The 20000-nt window shown below is 45.4% G+C and overlaps 2 protein-coding genes across 4 annotated transcripts in view; both read left to right on the top strand.

Annotated features, from left to right (window-relative positions):
* The window catches only part of plekha3 (pleckstrin homology domain containing, family A (phosphoinositide binding specific) member 3), a gene marked incomplete at its 3' end in the record, with an annotated part of 8753 nt that extends 838 nt beyond the window's left edge, over positions 1 to 7915 (top strand). The window contains exons 2-8 of the mRNA XM_083658456.1: positions 2984 to 3100; positions 3421 to 3570; positions 3783 to 3904; positions 4181 to 4285; positions 4944 to 4987; positions 7590 to 7684; positions 7806 to 7915. Coding sequence (XP_083514582.1) covers positions 2984 to 3100; positions 3421 to 3570; positions 3783 to 3904; positions 4181 to 4285; positions 4944 to 4987; positions 7590 to 7684; positions 7806 to 7915 — 743 coding nt within the window. The remainder of the gene's footprint in view (positions 1 to 2983; positions 3101 to 3420; positions 3571 to 3782; positions 3905 to 4180; positions 4286 to 4943; positions 4988 to 7589; positions 7685 to 7805) is intronic.
* A 6278-nt stretch (positions 7916 to 14193) lies between these two features.
* LOC310795877 (uncharacterized protein) lies at positions 14194 to 18986 on the top strand. 3 transcript variants are annotated; one of them, XM_083657968.1, is made up of 7 exons: positions 14194 to 14369; positions 14511 to 14768; positions 16571 to 16631; positions 16716 to 16799; positions 17016 to 17088; positions 17300 to 17394; positions 17953 to 18986. In XM_083657968.1, the coding sequence occupies exons 4-7, from the start codon at positions 16791 to 16793 to the stop codon at positions 18955 to 18957; spliced, it is 1182 nt and encodes a 393-aa protein (XP_083514094.1). In that variant the 5' UTR covers positions 14194 to 14369; positions 14511 to 14768; positions 16571 to 16631; positions 16716 to 16790; the 3' UTR covers positions 18958 to 18986. The 3 variants fall into 3 exon arrangements, with proteins under 3 accessions (XP_083514094.1, XP_083514095.1, XP_083514096.1); XM_083657969.1 differs by lacking the exon at positions 16571 to 16631; XM_083657970.1 differs by lacking the exons at positions 14194 to 14369; positions 14511 to 14768 and having other exon boundaries at positions 16623 to 16799.
* Positions 18987 to 20000: the final 1014 nt, after the last annotated feature.

Raw genomic sequence — 20000 nt, 5'->3', positions numbered from 1 at the left:
GCTATTGGTTACACCTGCTTTACCACCTCGATTTCTATCAGTGTTGATGCCACGTCGTCAGTGATGTCACTTGAGCGATTGTGATGTCATCAGTCATGTCACTTGAGCAATGGGGCAGTGGTGGCCCAATGGTTTTAGAGAAGCGAGCTTGTGACCGGAAGGTCATCGGTTCAATCCCCGGGACCGGCAGGATAAATCTGGGTGGGGAAAGTAAAAAGGCAGCGCTTGCCGCTCCCTCATTACCACCACCGAGGTGCCCTTGAGCAAGGCCCTTATCCCCAACCGCTCCAGTGGAGCTGATCAGTGGCCAGCAGATCAGACTGTGGTTGTACTGGTCAGCTTCCAGGTAGGAATGTGTGTGTGAATGTGAACAGGGCACTTCTGAAAAAGAGAGCATTGCTCTCAGTGAGACTCCCCCTGTATAAATAAAGGTAAAAAAAATAAATAATAATAAATAAATAAAATGGTGATGTCATCAGTGATGTAGTCTCGCTGGCCAGCCTCCTCTCCCTTCCGTCCGAGGAGTCTGGCGCCGCAGGTCTCCATAACTGGGATAAACCCTCCCCTGCTCTACTCTGCTTCCCATTGGAGGTGCGTCGCAGTCCGTTTCAGACTGAAAACATAATTTGTCTGAGATGACAAATGGAGAGGCGGGTCATAGTATCATGTCGATGATTTGATTTGACAATTCTGTCGACTGGCTTTGGCATTGGTCAATCATGGCGTGTTCCACCCCCAAATCGAGTGGGATTCAGCGTGTTGTCGTGCTACGCGAGTGGGATCCGCGGAGTACCAGGCAGCCAGCTGCTTTGTGCGGAGGGAGCGGCCAATCCGATGAATGGGTGCTGCCCGCCCGCTTGGAATCTCCGAGGGCAGACCTCTCTGACAACCACGCTCTCAAACACTCTCAAGCCTTTTACGCTATGTCTGTAAATACGATATCCCTGGAATGCGCGTTTTAACGAGCCAGTTACATTTCTTTGCATTCTTAGAGATTATAGTTTTGTTTTGTGTTCATGTTTCTAACAATTGGCCAAGTTAGTAGTTAGTTTATGGGATAGGAATTCTGCCAGATGACAGGCACTAGGCGCCATTTTTCTACTTCATTTGGAAGAGAAAATGATCCTGAAATGAAGATTTGATTGACATGTCGTGATATGATTGGTTGAAATGGGGTAGAAATTTGATAGTACTAGGTGACGTCAGCAAACTGTACATTACTGTTATCAATGAAATCTTGAAAAATTAACTTTTGATGTGAAAAAGTGTGAAAAACTAAATAAATTAGACTTTTGTGATTTTGTTTGCATACATTATTAAATAGGTGCACTGCATACCCAGGTATTTGAACTAAAAGAAAAGAAAAGTCATTTATGAGTTCAGCTCGACTTTAACTCATTGAGTGCCAGCCACTTTTGGAGAACGGACGCTCCCAGTGCCAGAGTTTCAGAGCGTTTTCAGTGATTTCTCGAGGCCCACAGAATATTGTGTGATATTACTATGTAAACACCGAACACGCACAAAGAACGATGAGACTCTCTTCTATCATCTGCAAAAAAAAGTTTATTGATACCATTTTCCGTTCTTTAGTTATGAGCCGGAGAAGATAGGTTGTTTTGAGCAAAAAGACACGTTTCAATTTAGAATCTGAGATATTCAGCCTTTTGTGAAAGGAAGCATTTCAAGCACATCATTGACTCTGAAGCTAATATTTTCTGATATAATGACACCTCAAAAATAATTTCCTTCAATAAAAGAGTGAAAACAAAGGAATTTTGTTTGGCCAAATAATATTTTTTAGCTGCAACCAGCAGCGCTGGCCCCTGCGTGCGCAGACCCTACACCTTCTTGCTGGTCTTGATTTACTGCTGGTGGGCATCAGATAGCCTATTCTAGCTTGTTTGCTCTCTATGCATCGAGCCTGCTGCTGCCTGGGTCTGTGTGTACTGTCAATGGTTGTATGCTGTAGTGCCCTGCGTGCCCCACCCCCCTCCTCCTTCTCCTCCGTGGTGGGAGGAGTGTCTCTGCTGCGGTTTGCTCTGAGTTTGCTCTGCACTGAAAAGTGCGCTGCATCCCCCCGCTTTTTTACAGCGTGTCGCCGGCTCCCAGCTGAGAATAATGTAACTTTTCAGAAAGACGCTGGTGTCGGCAACTAAATCATATGGATGGGCTATCGCAGCGGACACGGATGGGGCTCAATTGTGGCAGCAGATGACTGCTGTTCACAGGCACAGCTAACGTTATGCTTCATGCATATCGATGCGATTTCCGTTTCCCCATGACTTCTTCTCTCTTTTTTTCTCGCCTTTCTCTAATCTGGAGAGCACTGTCGCCACCTAATGGGTCCCTAAAATAGGTTTTACACATTCAACAGCCACCATACTTTCACAGGAGATGGATCTGGCTTTGATGCACGTCCCACCGTCAAAAAACGCAATTGACGAACATACTCGTCCTTGGCACTCTACGTTACTAAACCAATTGACGAACATACTCGTCCATGGCACTCAATGATTAAGAAGCGCTGTCATTGGTTCCGACCATGTCAATCAAGAGCGGCTTCCGCTCCCTCCTCCGTGTGTGTCGCTGTAAATACTCCCCTGCCGCCACAGTGAAAACAACAACGCTAACTAGCTAGCAAGCTAACGGCAGAAACCTACACGCTAGCTCGTTGCTACACGCTGAAAACGGCAAGTTGGATTGTTTGAAACTATTTTCCAAGGGCGCTGCCGCTAAGCGCCGCCCATCGCAATCCCACTATGGAGACCTGCGGCGCCAGACCCCTCCGACGGAAGGGAGAGGAGGCTGGCCAGCGAGACTATCAGTGATGTTACTAGTGGTGGTGCATCATCTCCAGAGTAAGTGGTGGGAGTATAAGTAGGGAGAAGAGGACAAGTGCCGCATCATCTCAAGAGTCTTGCGTATATTATTGCTAATAAAATATTTAATATTGTATAATGTGTTGCTTATGTTCTGTCCTCAGGTTGGCAGCCCCGCTGGTTCGTCTTAGAGAATGGAGTCATCTCCTACTACGACAGCGAGGACGACGTCGGTAAAGGAAGCAAAGGATCCATCAAGATGTCTGTCTGTGACATCAAAGGTTAGACCGCCGTTCGAAAAACGTCTGGTAGACGATCCCAGGAGAGCACTTATTTGTGGAAGAGGCAGGGGGGGGAAATGTGTACACAAATAGAATCATCATGTTAAATGTTACTTTTTTCTTCTTCATTACTTCACATTTGATTAGCCATACAGACAGTACATATATACTTAGATTTCAGTCCGTTGTGCAGATCTGGCATATTGTCCATTCTGTCAACACGTTGTGCTTTGGATAATAGCATTAGTCAAATGTCATATTTTATGTTAATGTATATATATATATATATTTTTTTTCTACATATATATTTTATGTTTCAGTCCATCCTACAGATCCGGCCCGTCTGGAGTTGATAATCCCGGGCGAACAGCATTTCTACGTCCGAGCCGTCAACGCTGCAGAGAGACAGATGTGGCTGGTGGCTTTAGGCTCGTCTAAAGCTGGAACACTGGACACTCACAAGCACAGAGGTGTGTGTGTGTGTGTGTGTGTGTGTGTGTGTGTGTGTGTGTGTGTGTGTGTGTGTGTGTGTGTGTGTGTGTGTGTGTGTGTGTGTGTGTGTGTGTGTGTGTGTGTGTGTGTGTGTGTGTGTGTGTGTGTGTGTGCGACTGTAAATTTACCTATGATGAAGATTCAGACTAAGATGTATCTCAACTGTGTGTGTGTGTGTGTGTGTTGCCAGGTCCAGACTGTCTGAAGACTAAGATGTCTGAACTCCGTCTCTACTGTGACCTCCTGGTCCAGCAGGTCCAAACAATCCAATCACAGCACAGCGCTGATGCACAGGCCACGCCCACCTCCGAGGTAACAAACACAGCTTCCCTATTTATCCTAAACCAGGGCTGTCAAATATATGGCCCGGGGGCCAGAACCGGCCCACCAGACCAGAGCGTCCAATCTGTCCCACAGGATGACTTGGCAAACTAAGTGTGAATCATACAAAGTGGGTTGAAAAGCGACAAAGTCCCCCTGTGATGTTTTGCACAGTTAATAATGACCATGTGTGAACATAGTGTGATTATAAATGTAGTTATGATGACAGTTATGATTATATATTATATTCTCTCTCTGTCTCTCCAGTCCTCTCTCCTCAGTGCGACCTGTGCAACCTTCATCAGGACTTTGGAAGAGTGTATGACGCTGGCCAACCAGAGTTTAACCCCTGACCTCCGGCCCCCTGAGCGGGTATGTATACTCTATGCAAAGTACAAAGGGCCTTTTTAACACGATCCAAAACAACCCAATCAAAATCAGAAATGCTTTATTAAGTTGGAGGTGCTAGAATGAATTCCACCAAACAAAGGTCAACACGAAGGAAAAATACAATTAAATATCTATGCAAAATTAAATTTCCAAGCATCAACTGCTGCCATAGATTGACCTGCAGTCTTTGAGGAATCCTCCATGTGATCGTTTCAAATCGCACTAAATCTTTGTATAAGTAGTTTCTCTGGCCGTTTGTTGGGACTCCAGCCCCTTGCGCTGCTGTTGTGTTTGTAATGTTTATTATCGGTATGGATATAAACTCCCCAAAAAAAGTTCGGAAACGTTATTTCGGTAAATATTTAGATAGTATTTTTTTTTAATGTTTTCTCAGGATTGTACAGGACTGTGGAAAATACCTCCAGTGTATTTATCTATCTGTCTGTGTGTGTGTGTGTGTCTGTCTGTGTGTCTGTCTGTGTGTGCGTGTGTCTGTCTGTCTGTGTGTCTGTCTGTGTGTGTGTCTGTCTGTGTGTGTGTCTGTCTGTGTGTGTGTCTGTCTGTGTGTCTGTCTGTCTGTCTGTGTGTGTGTGTGTGTGTGTGTGTGTGTGTGTGTGTGTGTGTCTGTCTTTCTGCCCAGATGAAGAGGTCTATCAGTCACCCTGGAACATACAGCTTTGACAGGTGAGTGTGTACACACACACACACACACACACATGCTTTGCTGCTTGTTTTTTCGATTATTTTTTTGTAAAGCACCTTGAATTGCCTTTGTGTATGAAAGGTGCTATATAAATAAAATTTGACTTGACTTGACTTGACACACACACACACACACACACACACACACATACACTATGCTTATCTATGCTATCTAGTAGGGATGGGCATTTCTAGCAAAAACACTATTCGAAATTTGCTGGGCCAAAGTCGACTTTTTGTCGAAGAAAGCGAGTCAAATGTTACATGGTCTCCCCTGATCTTAAGTATAGTTGAATCGCTTGGTTTGACCAAGTAAAACAATTTCTATAAGCATTTTACACAAGGTCTATGGAAAAATGAATGGCGAATGAAATCCCATGGAGAGGGAGAGGGGGTGACTTTGGCACTCTGTTGTCGTTAGGCAGCCAGACCTGAGCCTACATTAGCCCTACGCTGACGTTAGCATCGTTAGCGTAGCTTCCCGAACGATGCCGAGACGGCCCAGGGACAGTAGACAGAATCCATCCTTCCTCCCTTCTTCCCTCATTCCTTCCCTCGTTCATAGTATTTATCATTGTGTAGTTCTCTTACTTCAAGTGCACCCTGAGCCTAGTTGATCCAAACAGGAGACTATCAGCCACGCTTTCCTGCCAACCAAATAGGCAGAAAGAGCAGAAAATGTATCAGGAATATGCACGTTGTCATTGTGCTCGATTGAGCGTCACAATCACCTCGGCCCTCTAGGTGGCAGCATTGCTACACCTTGATTACTGAATATCTGCGTTCCTCCTAAACTTGTCTGTGAGCCACTGACTCTGCTTATAATAATTATTAATGTCAATGCTCTAAATGGTGTTTCAGAGAATTGCATCAGTATTGGTTTCAAACTTTCAGTGCACAGTTACTTTTTAGTGTCATAGTGTGTCTGTGTGTTCTACATGCTGTTAAAGATCATTTTAGTATGGCTTTCCAATATAGTTTTAGTGCCACGTGGTCTAAATGCCATTGCAAGGAATTACATCAGTATGGCTTGAGTCGTGGCTTTTTTAGACAGCTGACATTATCTGGGGGTAACACTGGTTTGTATACATTACTGTTCTTAGAAAAACACTTGTCTGAGGCTTTACAACGTTTACAGTAGATTTTATTAGATAAGCAAAGCTGTAGTGGGTTAACTCCCGCATGCCTTTGTTTCCCCCAGGCCGTGTGTGTGTGTCTGTGTGCTAGTTTAGGAGAGAATGTAAGTAAATAGTACTTAGGTAATAATGTTGACCTTGGCCTAATCAGAGATATGATATTATAAGTCTTTACATACACTAAAGCTGGGCTCAGACTACAGGATTCTGACTATCCTAGCCGATTTTGAAATCTGGCTGTGACACGCACTACAGGAGAATCTTCCCAGATTATCTTCCCTAGAATCTCAAACATGCACACACTACAAGATTTGTAAATGTGGCGCACCACGCACTACAGGATATTATTAAGATTATCGGCAGGATAATCACATGGATGCCCCGGCCATACTCCGACCTCTGTTTTCGTTTTTTGGGGTTCCAGCAGTGACCAAAGCCTCCGCCCCCCACCTCACCTCTCTCTTTTCCTCATTTTCATGCCCGTCTCGCCAAACAAATGAATCTCACGGTAGTTAGCATGCGTGTAAACAACGCGAGTCTATTGTCTGTACAAGGGAGAACACAAACACATGCACTACCAAAATATATTTCCCTGCTGCATGTCATGAGATCGGCAAAAGTTTGGATAGACTGGATTGCTTCCCGCAGCAGCAAAGCCTTTTTTCCCCACACTGCCTGATAAGACAGGTAGGAGATTACAGCCTCTGACTGGCAGGGGCTCAAAACTACGATATAACAACTTTTTATTCATTGGTCATTCATTATGATATAAATTAGTGACATTTTCCCCCAAATACTCGTGGTTCTGTGCTGTTGGTATTTGGTAGCCTATAATGCCTGCAGTGCAGCGCATCAAATGAGCCGCGTCAATTAACGACGGGAGTCTCGCGCAGCAGCAGAATGATGTATTCGCGCAGATTTTCAGTCCTAAATATCAAACATGTTTGATATGATCGGGACGGCCCCGATGAGGCTTTGAGCAGATCGGGAGGCTTAAGATTGGATCTGCAAACAGCTCACACTACAAGATAATCGGTGCCGAACGTCGGGCCCGACCAAGCTTGGCAAGCTGCCAGGCCAGATTTCTCCTCCGATTCTCGGGAGGGGTGAATCGGGCATAAATCGGCCCGAAAATCCTGTAGTGTGAGCCAGCCTTAAGTCCACACACCCTCACAGCATCTTTGAGACCAGCAAAGATGCCTCAAAATGAATACTTTGTTTATCTTCTTCTATTTCCATAATTTTCTTCTTCTTCTTCTTCTTCTTCTTCTTCTTCTTCTTCTTCTTCTTCCTCTTCTTCTTCTTCTTCAAATAAAGCCAAATTAAACTTCTTTCTATGGCGGCCATCTCAACCTAATCTGCTAAAAGACTGTTTGGGAACATTGACTCAGAAAATAAAGTTTCCTGTGTTATCACTGTAACTCTAATTAATTATGTGTGTTTTTCAGGTCAGGTGTTCCTAAGGAGTATGTGTGTGGAGGTCAAAGGTCGACTCATCACAGGAACAGGACCTGCTCCGACAGCTCTCTCTATGACACTGACCGTAAGACAGAGGGACACACACACACACACACACACACACACACACACACACACACACACCTGATTTGACATATCCACCCAGCTGTGGAATTGATGTGGGTATTACTCTGTGTGTGTTCCAGGTGTGTTGTCCAGCCTCAACGGCGATTCGTCCTCCATTCCCGAGGAGAGAGGGGGCGCGGCGAGCCCAAAGACCACGCCCACTGACACAGACACTGACCTGTCGATCTGAAGACCCGCCCATCCGGACCGGCTGAACTTTGGGAAAGGTCAAGATCTTCGAGCGCTGTCGGGTTCCGTTGGCAACAGCGCAGATGTTTCCATCGAGATGCTGACATCGTCTAAACCTGGTTGAATTTAAGACTCCAGGAATTCTTGTGCTTTTTTTTACTCTACAAGTCAGCTGATTTGCCAAACACATGCACTTTGGAATCGTTTTATTTATGGAGACTTTTTCTGTTTGTTTTTTTACGCGTTTCTGTTTTAACTGGTCACACTGGAGAAAGACGTGAAAAGAGGAAGATATCTGACAGATATCCTCAGCTGGATTTGAACCCACAACGACAACATTGTGAGTACGTTTTACACTTTAACCCACAGAGCTGCCCGAACGCTTTCTACAGATCGACAGGTTGCCACGTACACTATGGACACACTGTTAAGCAGGCTTGTGAGTTGTGACTACATGCTCGAATCCTGTGAAAAACATCTGGTCGGTCAAAGTGAATGAGAAAATGTTCTTGTCGTCCTCAGCAGTTACTGTTAAGGTGCTCTTGAGCAAGGCACTTAAGTGGAATTTATGCTTGGACGTGAAGGTCCCCGGCGCAGGAAAGGAGCCTGCCGGCGAGGCTTGCGTGTAGCTCCCAGAAAATGTGAGAGAGCGTCGGTTCGACGCGGTTGAGGTGAACCTGCGCAAGAACTGTGATTGGCCGTTGGGGAGACGACAGGAGAGAGTGAAAGCTATGACCGGTATTACATTCTCTCCTTCGGGCTAAATTCTAGTCATTGAAATCATAGTGAAACCACACAGTTGCTCATGTTGCTGGGGGGTCCCCTCCCTGGGACCCCCTCAAGCTGAGTGCGACGAGCTGCCCCAGACAACGTCCCAACGCCAGGCTCACGTTGAAGCATCTATCTAGCTTGAATCCCCACCTGATCCAATGGAGGTTCTCAGTGGCAGACTGTGATTGTAGTGGGCGGCTCCCAGGTAGGAACAGGTTCAACTGCGCGAGTCAACTTTCTCTGGACGGCTTAAATGCTGCGGTCTCGTGTTCATTGTATGAAATTGACCTGAGAATGTATAGCGTTAGCTAGCCACATCTCTGAAGGTCATCTATGAGAATGTATACTGTTAGCTAGCAACAGTTCTGAAGTTCATGTAATGAAATCCAGAGTGTATTTTGTTGCTGTGGGACATGACTCATAGCCTTTCGAGGCCAAACCCCGATAAACGATCACACAGGCAGGAGTTTTGTTCTGTGAAGTTTCTGAGGTGCTTTATTACCTGTTATATTGCATCTAACAGCCAAAACAAAAATGTCATATCATCTAAGCAGAACTCTGAACTACCTTTTCCTTGTCAAAAGAAACAAGAAGTTCTCAGACTTTCCCGTCCCCTGGAGACTCGCCAGGCGCCATCCTCTTCCTTCCTCCGGGCCTCCTCTGGTCTGTCGTCTCTGGGAAAAGACGGGGGGAGAAATGCAGCACTGCACCCTGCTGGTGAGCTGCCCGTGCCTGGCCAGCCTCCTGACTTTGAAGGTTTGGGGCAGATGGGCCGAGTCAGAACCGAACAGAACAGAGAGCTGCCTATATGTGTAGGCACCAAAGTTTCTTTCTACTGTACTTTGCGCTACTAGAAGTTTATATGTTAAATGTGCCATCTTTTTTTCTTTTTGACTAAAAAACACATAAATAAACTGGACCCGTCCGGTTTCCTCCCCACAGTCCAAAGACAAACAAGTCAGGTGAATGGAGACTCTAAATAGCCCACGGGCCAGGAGTTACTCTCTGTTTATCTGTGTTGGCCCTGTAATTGGCTAGTCTACCTAACCTCCTGTAATGGGCTAGTCTAGGTAACCTCCTGTAATGGGCTAGTCTAGGTAACCTCCTGTAATGGGCTAGTCTAGGTAATCACCTGTAATGGGCTAGTCTACCTAACCTCCTGTAATGGGCTAGTCTAGGTAATCACCTGTAATGGGCTAGTCTAGGTAACCTTCTGTAATGGGCTACTCTAGGTAACCTCCTGGATTGGGCTAGTCTAGGTAACCTTCTGTAATGGGCTAGTCTAGGTAACCTTCTGTAATGGGCTAGTCTAGGTAACCTTCTGTAATGGGCTAGTCTAGGTAACCTCCTGTAATGGGCTAGTCTAGGTAACCTCCTGGATTGGGCTAGTCTAGGTAACCTTCTGTAATGGTCTAGTCTAGGTAAACTCCTGTAATGGGCTACTCTAGGTAACCTCCTGTAATGGGCTAGTCTAGGTAACCTTCTGTAATGGGCTAGTCTAGGTAAACTCCTGTAATGGGCTAGTCTAGGTAAACTCCTGTAATGGGCTAGTCTAGGTAAACTCATGTAATGGGCTACTCTAGGTAACCTCCTGGATTGGGCTAGTCTAGGTAACCTTCTGTAATGGGCTAGTCTAGGTAAACTCCTGTAATGGGCTAGTCTAGGCAACCTTCTGTAATGGGCTAGTCTAGGTAAACTCCTGTAATGGGCTAGTCTAGGTAAACTCCTGTAATGGGCTAGTCTAGGTAAACTCCTGTAATGGGCTAGTCTAGGTAAACTCCTGTAATGGGCTAGTCTAGGTAACCACCTGTAATGGGCTAGTCTAGGTAACCTCCTGTACTGGGCTAGTCTAGGTAACCTTCTGTAATGGGCTAGTCTAGGTAACCTCCTGTAATGGGCTAGTCTAGGTAAACTCCTGTAATGGGCTAGTCTAGGTAAACTCCTGTAATGGGCTAGTCTAGGTAACCACCTGTAATGGGCTAGTCTAGGTAACCTCCTGTAATGGGCTAGTCTAGGTAACCTCCTGTAATGGGCTAGTCTAGGTAACCTTCTGTAATGGGCTAGTCTAGGTAAACTCCTGTAATGGGCTAGTCTAGGTAACCTCCTGTACTGGGCTAGTCTAGGTAACCTTCTGTAATGGGCTAGTCTAGGTAACCTCCTGTAATGGGCTAGTCTAGGTAACCTCCTGTAATGGGCTAGTCTAGGTAAACTCCTGTAATGGGCTAGTCTAGGTAAACTCCTGTAATGGGCTAGTCTAGGTAACCTCTTGTAATGGGCTAGTCTAGGTAATCACCTGTAATGGGCTAGTCTAACCACGTGTAATGGGCTAGTCTAACCATGTGTAATGGGCTAGTCTAGGTAACCTTCTGTAATGGGCTAGTCTAGGTAACCTCCTGTAATGGGCTAGTCTAGGTAAACTCCTGTAATGGGCTAGTCTAGGTAAACTCCTGTAATGGGCTAGTCTAGGTAAACTCCTGTAATGGGCTAGTCTAGGTAAACTCCTGTAATGGGCTAGTCTAGGTAACCTCCTGTAATGGTCTAGTCTAACCACGTGTAATGGGCTAGTCTAGGTAAACTCCTGTAATGGGCAAGTCTAGGTAACCTCCTGTAATGGGCTAGTCTAGGTAACCTCCTGTAATGGGCTAGTCTAACCACGTGTAATGGGCTAGTCTAGATAAACTCCTGTAATGGGCTAGTCTAGATAAACTCCTGTAATGGGCTAGTCTAGGTAACCTCCTGTAATGGGCTAGTCTAGGTAACCTCCTGTAATGGGCTAGTCTAGATAAACTCCTGTAATGGGCTAGTCTAGGTAACCTCCTGTAATGGGCTAGTCTAGGTAAACTCCTGTAATGGGCTAGTCTAGATAAACTCCTGTAATGGGCTAGTCTAGGTAACCTCCTGTAATGGGCTAGTCTAGGTAACCTCCTGTAATGGGCTAGTCTAACCACGTGTAATGGGCTAGTCTAGATAAACTCCTGTAATGGGCTAGTCTAGGTAACCTTGCAAGGCAGCTGGATTCGCACGTGATCATGAGCAGCGTCAGGTGATAGTCTAGGATGTCCTCCTGCCTTTGGCCCAATGTATTCTGTATCTTATCTCTCTTCCTGAAATCCAGCAGCTCTTTGGCTGACATGTCTGTCTGCCAATCAGGCATTGAGGCCTCCTCACACTCAAACAGTCAGGGGAGAAAACAAAACCCACTTTTATTATCCCCCCCTGGTGGTTCTGCACTTTAGAGTCAAAACAAAACATTGTGACGGCATCGGTACTCTGGCTGATGACAGTGATGCTGATTGGAGTATTTTGTGTCTTTTTCTTTTGGAGATGAAGCTGCAGTAGCCTTATGTGTGACCTTTCACCTTAATGGAGGCCTGCTACCTCTCACTGACATGTGACGTGTTTTTTCAGCAGTGTTTTTTGGGATGAATGAATCGCCTTACTCTCACCACAATATGTGTTTTGAAATGTGTTATTTTGAAAGTCTCAAACGTTACGGAGTGAAATCAGTGGTAAAAGAAAAATGAAGATGTAATGTTATATGAATGATGTACAGTTATATGGAGGTCGTGTCCAGTGACCTTTGTTCTGTGCCAAGAACTGACGTTGAACTTCTCAACTCTCCTCGCTTGATGTTCTCACTCCCTCCTCTCCTCCTATCTTCATTTGATCTGTCCTTTCACCTTCTCTAAATACTGTGAAGGAAGGGGCCTCCCAGTGTTTGCTGTGAGACAATAAGAGAAAAGTCTGTGACACTTTATTTGGATAGTACAAGTGATTATAATGTAAGGTACTCAGGTTCAAATTGGTCTAATAATAATAATGATAGATTCATTGTCTGGGTTAGGGTTAATGTTAGAAATAGGTTTGGGTTTAGGTTTAAAGTCGGTTACATAGTCTGTGCAGATGCAGCAAATAGGAAGGTGACATGGTTTAAAGCCCCTGGGAAAAAAAAAAAGTTACAACAGTAACTTCAATTTAACGTTCAAACCAGCGGGATAGCTCTGGGTTTTTCAGAGGAAGTGGCGGAAGTAAATCCTGAAAGCTGTAGTTCCTCGAATGGCCACTTGAGAGAGGACCCGGGAAGTGACGTCGTTCCCGTTCACCGTTCAAATTCCCCCGCTCTGTAACAGTGATTAAGCATGTTTACAGATTGCCCCCCCCATGCAATATTTAGGATTTGGATTGAAACTAATGTCTAATACTTTTAGATGCTTACTGTTATGCACATAAGACCCTGAATTACATAGTTAGAAGGTTTTTGTGGATGTGGGTTTTCCAGGGGCTTTAACCTCTACTTTTTGTCACCTGACAGTTTAGTATCAACATTGGACTCTAATTGGAGACAATTGGAGGTAACATTGGAGGTAATAATAAATAAAGGAGGAATATATGACATTAAAAGAATAAAACCGCTAAATAAGAATAAAGTTGTATAAAAGTCAGCCTTGCTGTAGTAGCAACACCATTTTAACCCATTGATACCTGATGCAGCATTTGTGTGTATATCCCTCATCTGTGTGCGTATCCCTTTAAGACCGCGAACCGCGTTAACGCGGTTCGCGGTCTTAAAGGGATACACACACAAATGCTGCATCAGGTATCAATGGGTTAAGCACATTTTGTTGACTTAAGAGTGGCAGCATGGTGGTTATTGTGGTAAAAGGTGGACAAAGGGTTTCTCTGTGGCTTTGGTAAATACTTCCAGAGAAGAAGGGGTAGAAGGAGGGGTAGGTACAACAAGAGAAAAGACTTGAGAAGAGAGAAAAGATGTGAAGTCAGTTCAACTGTTGATCTGCAACTGAACCTTATTTTTGGTATTATGGATTTCTTCATGGTAGCTCGGCTGTGTGTGTGTGTGCGCGTGTGTGTACATATGTGTGTGTGTGTGTGAGTGTGTGTTAGCCTGTACAGTTTGGCCAAACCAGAAGGGAGATTTTCATGCCTTAACTGTCCAGCACGAGATAACGTGTGTGGTTGTATCAGACTTTTCAAGGTCGAAATAAAAACTCTGTCTTTTAAACGGCAGTCAACTTACTGTGTGTGTGAGTGTGTCTGTGTGTGTGTGTGTGTGTCTTTTTCTTCCTCTTTCTCTTTGTGTGTGCAAGGGTGTGTGTGTGTGCAATTCATGCATGTCAGAGCATGTGTGTTTGTGTGGGGTGGGGGAGTGTGATGTCATTCCCATGCACTTGAGTAGACGTGCACACACACACACACACACACCTGTATAACCTGTCTAAAGAATAAATCAGAATTCATACAGCAACATCTTTCTTGGCAAGTAGCCTTAGTTGGAATCTAGAGACAATTCAAAACTACAGTATTAGATTTTTAGAATTTAGAATTAGAAACACACTGATAGGGGTGAGTAAAGAGGCCAGGTGGTCTATCCTGGTGTGTGTTTACACAGAGGGTGTGTGTGGGTGTGTGTGCGTGCACGAGCGCGCGTACCATTGTCTACTTAGACTGTTGATTTTGATGTTTCCCATTCTGCACGTACACACACAGACACACACACACTCCCCTGGGACACGCACACACACACTGCCCTGGGTGTGGGAACACGTACATCAATCTATGGAATCTACATGAATACATTCACACACACACATGATTACTGCCGAACCTGATGGTGATGTCAGACTGCGTCCTGCATCTCCACTGGAGAGGGCAAGCTGCCGACCTGGGTATGTGTGCGTTTTCATTATTTTAAAAGTGGCGAGTGAGAAGTCATTTGCTTTAAAACGACTATTTTATTGATTATATTTTATTGATTATATATATTTTTTTAATATTTTATTTATTATATTTGTATTTGTCTCGTGTAGATTCCTTTCACTCATCCAGGTGGTAAGGTGTAAAAACACATTCCACTGGACTTAAAGAGTTGAAGGTGTTTCATCACTCTCTCCTGGGAAGTCCTCACCACCATAGGTTTGAGTCTCTCTCGGATGAAAGGTGACAAAGTCTTCAACTCTTCTTGTTAAGTCCAGTGGATTTCATTTCTGTTGTTACTTCTGGACTTCCCACAAGCTTTTGAGCACAGGAATCTTCATCCCCGGGGCTGAGGGTACAAGTCGAAAAATGTATGTATGTTTATGTTTATTATGGTACTTCGACCTTGTTGAACCTAGATAGAAACCGGTTTCCTGTAGTAGGGGAGACCGGGGGAATGGATTGTTGTAACATGGGCTTAGTTGTAACAGGACCAGTTCCACCAATCAGGAATAGCTTCTTTTCAGGTGACATCACGTCACCTGGACCAAAGGCTTGTTGTTTGCAAACCACATGATCATGCTGGGGGGCCAACCAGCAGCAGGCTACATAGGAAAGCACTAGCGAAGTTGCTAGAAAAATCGTTTATTTTCGTTGTATATGGATAATATCCTACTGTATATGTTTTGCAATCTTCTGGCGATACCTGCAGCAATGCAGCGTGGAGCGGCATCCATCCAACCCTCTTGCTTTCCCTCGCGTTCCTCCGTTCTCCACATCCCCCCCAGCGATGTCATCATCAGCATCATCAGAATCACGTGTTTGCAAACAAGCTATAGACGGTTTTAACTTGACAACAAAAACATTCTAAATTGAACCCCCGCTCACTTCCTGTTGCAGTGTTTGCTATGGACATAAAAGAAAAAAAAACATTCAAGTGCAGAACTGACCATTCCGTGAAAACCGTCTATAAGCTAGAGCAGGGGTCAGCAACCCGTGGCACGGGTGCCACCTCTGGCACGCCAAGGGGTACCCAGTGGCACGGCAGCGCACTGTAGCAATAAGTGCGCAATTGAGATATTTTTTTGTAGAAATGTTGAAATTAGGGATGTAACGATAACTGGTTTTAATGATAACCGTGATCAAATTCCTTACGATAACCGCACCGTTTCAAATTTTCATTATCATTAAAACCGTGGTACCGTGATTACCGTGGTACCGTGATTACAGTGCTTTGAAAAACATGGTAAATACTGTCCCATCATCAACCAAAGTTGGCAACCGTCTCCCAGATGCAAACGTGCAGCCTTGGAGAAATGATTTCAGTGAGTGTCTCAATCCTTTTTGGGTCCGAGTTTTCAATATAAAACGTAAAATGATTTCAGTGAGTCAATACTTTTCAGCAATTTCTTACGAATACCGTGATAATACGATAACCGTGATAATTTTGGTCACGATAATCGTGATATGAAATCTTCATACTGTTACATCTCTAGTTGAAATACCCTCGCAAATACCCTTCACAGCCATTTGCAGTTGCACGGCCTGTTATTTAGCATATTATTTACGGTAGTGACCCAATCTACTCTGCCTCTGATTGGTTGCCTTCCATGGCAGCAGAAAGCAGCTGAAAAATACCAGCGCAGTAGACAGAGAAAGACCGCGCTGTGTATCGTGCATAATGCTCCCATTTTTCAATGTGCTGATTTTGGATGGAATAACATTACAGATCCGTTGGAGATTTAAATTTAGATGCGTGTGATTAATCTTGGTGTGGCACACTGATTTACCAGCAAATTTGAAAACGGCACTTCATATCAAAAAGGATGCCGACCCCTGAGCTAGAGTCACACGATCGCTAATGTACACATCCACTTCCTTCCTGATCTTACATGCAGATTTTACAGCACCTCCAAAACTGATTTTGATGTAAGAAAGTCGGCTAATTATTTGAACCAAGTTTATATTTTGATTGGCACCGATACTGTTGAAGTTAAAATGATAGAACTTGTATCAGACTGAACGGCAGTCTTTCCAGGAAAACATGGCGTGGATTATTGCATCCATAAACCGACTGTTCTACACCGGCTAGAAATATGTCTGAAAACTGGGTGGGGCTTTGTTGTAACATGTTTGAACAATGCCAGCTGTTTCACCCTATTTCCCCCTCCAGCAAAAACAATGAAACCGTGCGATAGGAGCTGCCTCGACTGTACTTTGACCACCGCTGTGAGGTGTGTGTGAAGAAACTAAACTGCTCTGCGTGTGTTAGGCACAGCTTATTGTGAGGTCTAAGGAGGTTTGTTTTAAACCTGCAGTGAACTGACGGCCTGGGGGAGAAGAGCAGTTTGCTCCTGGGTATTACTGCTGGAGGATTGACCTGGGAACTGCCAATGGAAGAGGTACTGTGTCTGTCTGTGTGTGTCTGTCTGTCTGTCTGTCTGTCTGTCTGTCTGTCTGTCTGTCTGCCTGTCTGTCTGTCTGTCTGTCTGTCTGTCTGTCTGTCTGTCTGTCTGTCTGTCTGTCTCCCTTTTCCTACCAATCCATCTGTAAAATAGCATTTTGTCCACCTTTAAACTAAACCCTGACTCGGTGTTCTCCGTCTCTCTCGCTGACAGGCTGTTGAGGAGAGGAGCGATGGAGGGAGTGAAAGAGGGGGAGGGATGAGTGGAGGTGTGAGGAGAAGAGGTGGTGAGTCTGTGTCAGATTATGTGACTCTTACCTTAAAACACAGGAATCCACCAGGAAACTGACGGCGCAAGGAAACACTGCAGCCTAGTGGAGAAAATAATCAACTGATGTCTTTCTGTCTCTGTCTGTCTCTCTCTCTGTCTCTCTCTCTCTCTCTGCCTCTCTCTCTCTCTCTCTCTCTCTCTCTCTCTCTCTCCGTCTCTCTCTCTAGTCCTGTCTAGTGGAGAGGAGCCAGGAGCCAGCCAGCAGTCAGACTCTGGTGGTTCCATAGAGAACCAGTCTGCAGACAGTCTGAAACATCACAAGGTAACTGACCACACTTTAGACAGTAGGCGACACACTATAACAGATACAGTACCTTTAACTGACTGACTGACTGACTGACTGACTGACTGAATAACCAACAAAGTGACTGGCTTACTGACTAAAATACTACCGGTACATAACTAACTCAATGACTGACCAAAGTCACTTTCAAACTAGGTTAAAAAAAAACTTCTTACAGCCTACTTATTGCCTGACCTTTTGCTGACTGTTTACTAGGGATATAAATATTAATACCTAATAATTTACTGTAGTAATTGAGTAGTAATTCTCTCAAACCCAATACTTTAAGGTCTTGATATACTTCCGTGTCAAATGAGTGCTTTCATTTTGAAGGTAAAATCACCTAGCTTCCAGTGTTAGTAGCTGCGAGAGCTCGTGTTTTCATGTGTTTGGTGCGTTCAGTTAGATTCAGTTGCTGTGACAAGTCGCGTAGTGGTGTGGTCCCTCATCTATTTTGAAAGTTGTCTAGTGTATTCAAGCCTTTTAGACTCTTGCGGGTCCCTGAGCTAAACAGTCCCTCCCTCCCTGTCTGTCCAGCCAAGATCAGGTCCTGAGTTGCTGGGTCTGTCTCGCTGCGCGGCCTGCTACAACGCCCAGGGGCGCTGCATGCCGCGGTGGGGGGGAGGCGACAGCGAGTCCAGCTCCGCCGGCTCCGGGTCAGCACCCGAGTGCGACTCGGACGATGATCCCGAGTCCAGCTCCGACTCCAGCTGCAGCTCCAGGCCGGCTTCAGCAGCGGAGGAGGAGGAGGAGGATTCACCTGGATCTGGATCCGGATCCGGACCCGGAGTTGTCTCTGACCCCGGGCGTGACGTAAAAGATGGGGCCGGAGTGGCCGAGAGAGGAGCGGAGGTGCTGCAGAGCGCCGCACAGGCAGGGATGGAGGGACGCAGAGAGGAGAGGGGAGGAGAACGGGTGGAGGGTGAGGAGAGGAAGAGGAGGGAGGAGATGGCTCGACGAGCCCCATTGGTCAAGTCTTTCTCCACGCCCTCTTCGCTCCCGCCCTCCCTGCTCTCTCTCTCCCTCCTGCCTCGCCCGCCCACAGTCGTCTCCACCCTGCGCCTACGGGTGCTGCCCGGCGAACACGCCCCCGACGCCGTTTCCTACACCGTGCCCGTTTTCACCTGCCGAGAGGAGGGCGAGGAGGAGGCAGGGTTACCGTGGCAACAGATGTCACTGCAACAACAGTATCAGCAGCATCAGTATCAGCAACTGCAACAACGTCATTATCAGAAACTTCAACAACAACAGCTACAACAACAACTTCAGCAACCCTGTTTTCCAGCTTGCGGGCAGGGATTGCCGCCCCCGCACACACATCCTGTGTTACACACTCCAACGCCACACACACACATGTCAAATACACCCCAGACACTAAATACACACACACCACAAACATGCTGGCATTGTTACAACGCACACATCCCCATACCATACACACACACCGTGGACACATACCATACACACATACCACACACACACACCGTGGACACATACCCACATATTGGAGTACAGCAGAGTTATCAACCCATACAGCACTGATATTGATCAATATTCAGTCAATGGAATATGTGAACGTGACAAATAAAGATATTTGCACATGAAGGCAATGAGTTTGGTGAGATCTTTGTGATCGGACTACATGAGCTTTAAACATACTTTTTTTTTTTTTTTTTTAAGTTTAGTTGGTTCCCTTTCTGCACCAAACGTCTTGTCACTTTTGTACAAAGTTTGACATTTTGGTGAGCAAAAAAAGCTTATTAGCATTCACCAATGAATCCCTGCAGCTAAAGCTGCAGGATAACTAGCAGTACCCAGGTTTACAGGTAGAAAATGTCCCTGATTTTCTACTGGCGTCTGTGGCCGATATGACTCGAGCTCTAGTGGGCTCATTCTTAAATCTAGAGTGAAGATACTTGGAGGCTATGAAACTAAGACCTACAGCATCCATTGCGACCAACAATGCCATGCTACCTTGTCGGGAGGGGGGCTAAATAATGAATTTTGAAAAACCGGCATGGTCAATTTCAAAGGGGACCCTTCCTTGACCTCTCACCTCAAGATATCTGAGTGAGAATGGATTCTATGAGTACCCACGAGGCTACCCTTTACAGACGTGCCCACTGGTCAAGCACTCAAGCAGAAAGGTTATGGACATGTTTTGCTGCAGCTCTTTCAGGAAATCTTGAACAATGAAAAAGCACTTAGGACCGAAAATACTTCTTGAGATCTGAGGCTATAAAACATTTTTGGCGCTGTAGGTTCAGACGGCCAGGCCTCATGCTGCTGGAGAACACACTGACATTTTTTTTGGGGGGGGGGGGGGGGGGGGGGGGTCACCAGGGGCCTCTTCGTGAAGCCGACACTGTTTATTACAGTACAACAGCCATGGGCAAAATAAATGAAACCGGAATCATCCCCCTTTATTATTTCATAGGTAATAATAACATTGGATATTGTAATGCTATATAGACCAAATCACCTGGATGTTTACATTTACTTCCGGGTACCCCTGGGTCCACACATTATAATGGCGGTGGACGGCACAAACTGACGTGTTGAAGACAAAAACAGACAAAGAAGAC

This window comes from Poromitra crassiceps (genome assembly GCF_964638095.1).
Source record: "Poromitra crassiceps genome assembly, chromosome: 22".
NCBI classification, from domain to species: Eukaryota; Metazoa; Chordata; class Actinopteri; order Beryciformes; family Melamphaidae; genus Poromitra; species Poromitra crassiceps.
The sequence above is the reverse complement of the archived record's forward strand: the minus strand, read 5'-3'. Positions and strand labels throughout refer to the sequence as shown.

Bases quoted from the DNA above. Each gene is read 5' to 3' on its own strand.
- LOC310795877 (XM_083657969.1), top strand. The intron at 17,089-17,299 runs GTGAGTCTGTGT...CTCTCTCTCTAG, and splicing joins AGGTGTGAGGAGAAGAGGTG to TCCTGTCTAGTGGAGAGGAG. The intron at 17,395-17,952 runs GTAACTGACCAC...CTGTCTGTCCAG, and splicing joins ACAGTCTGAAACATCACAAG to CCAAGATCAGGTCCTGAGTT.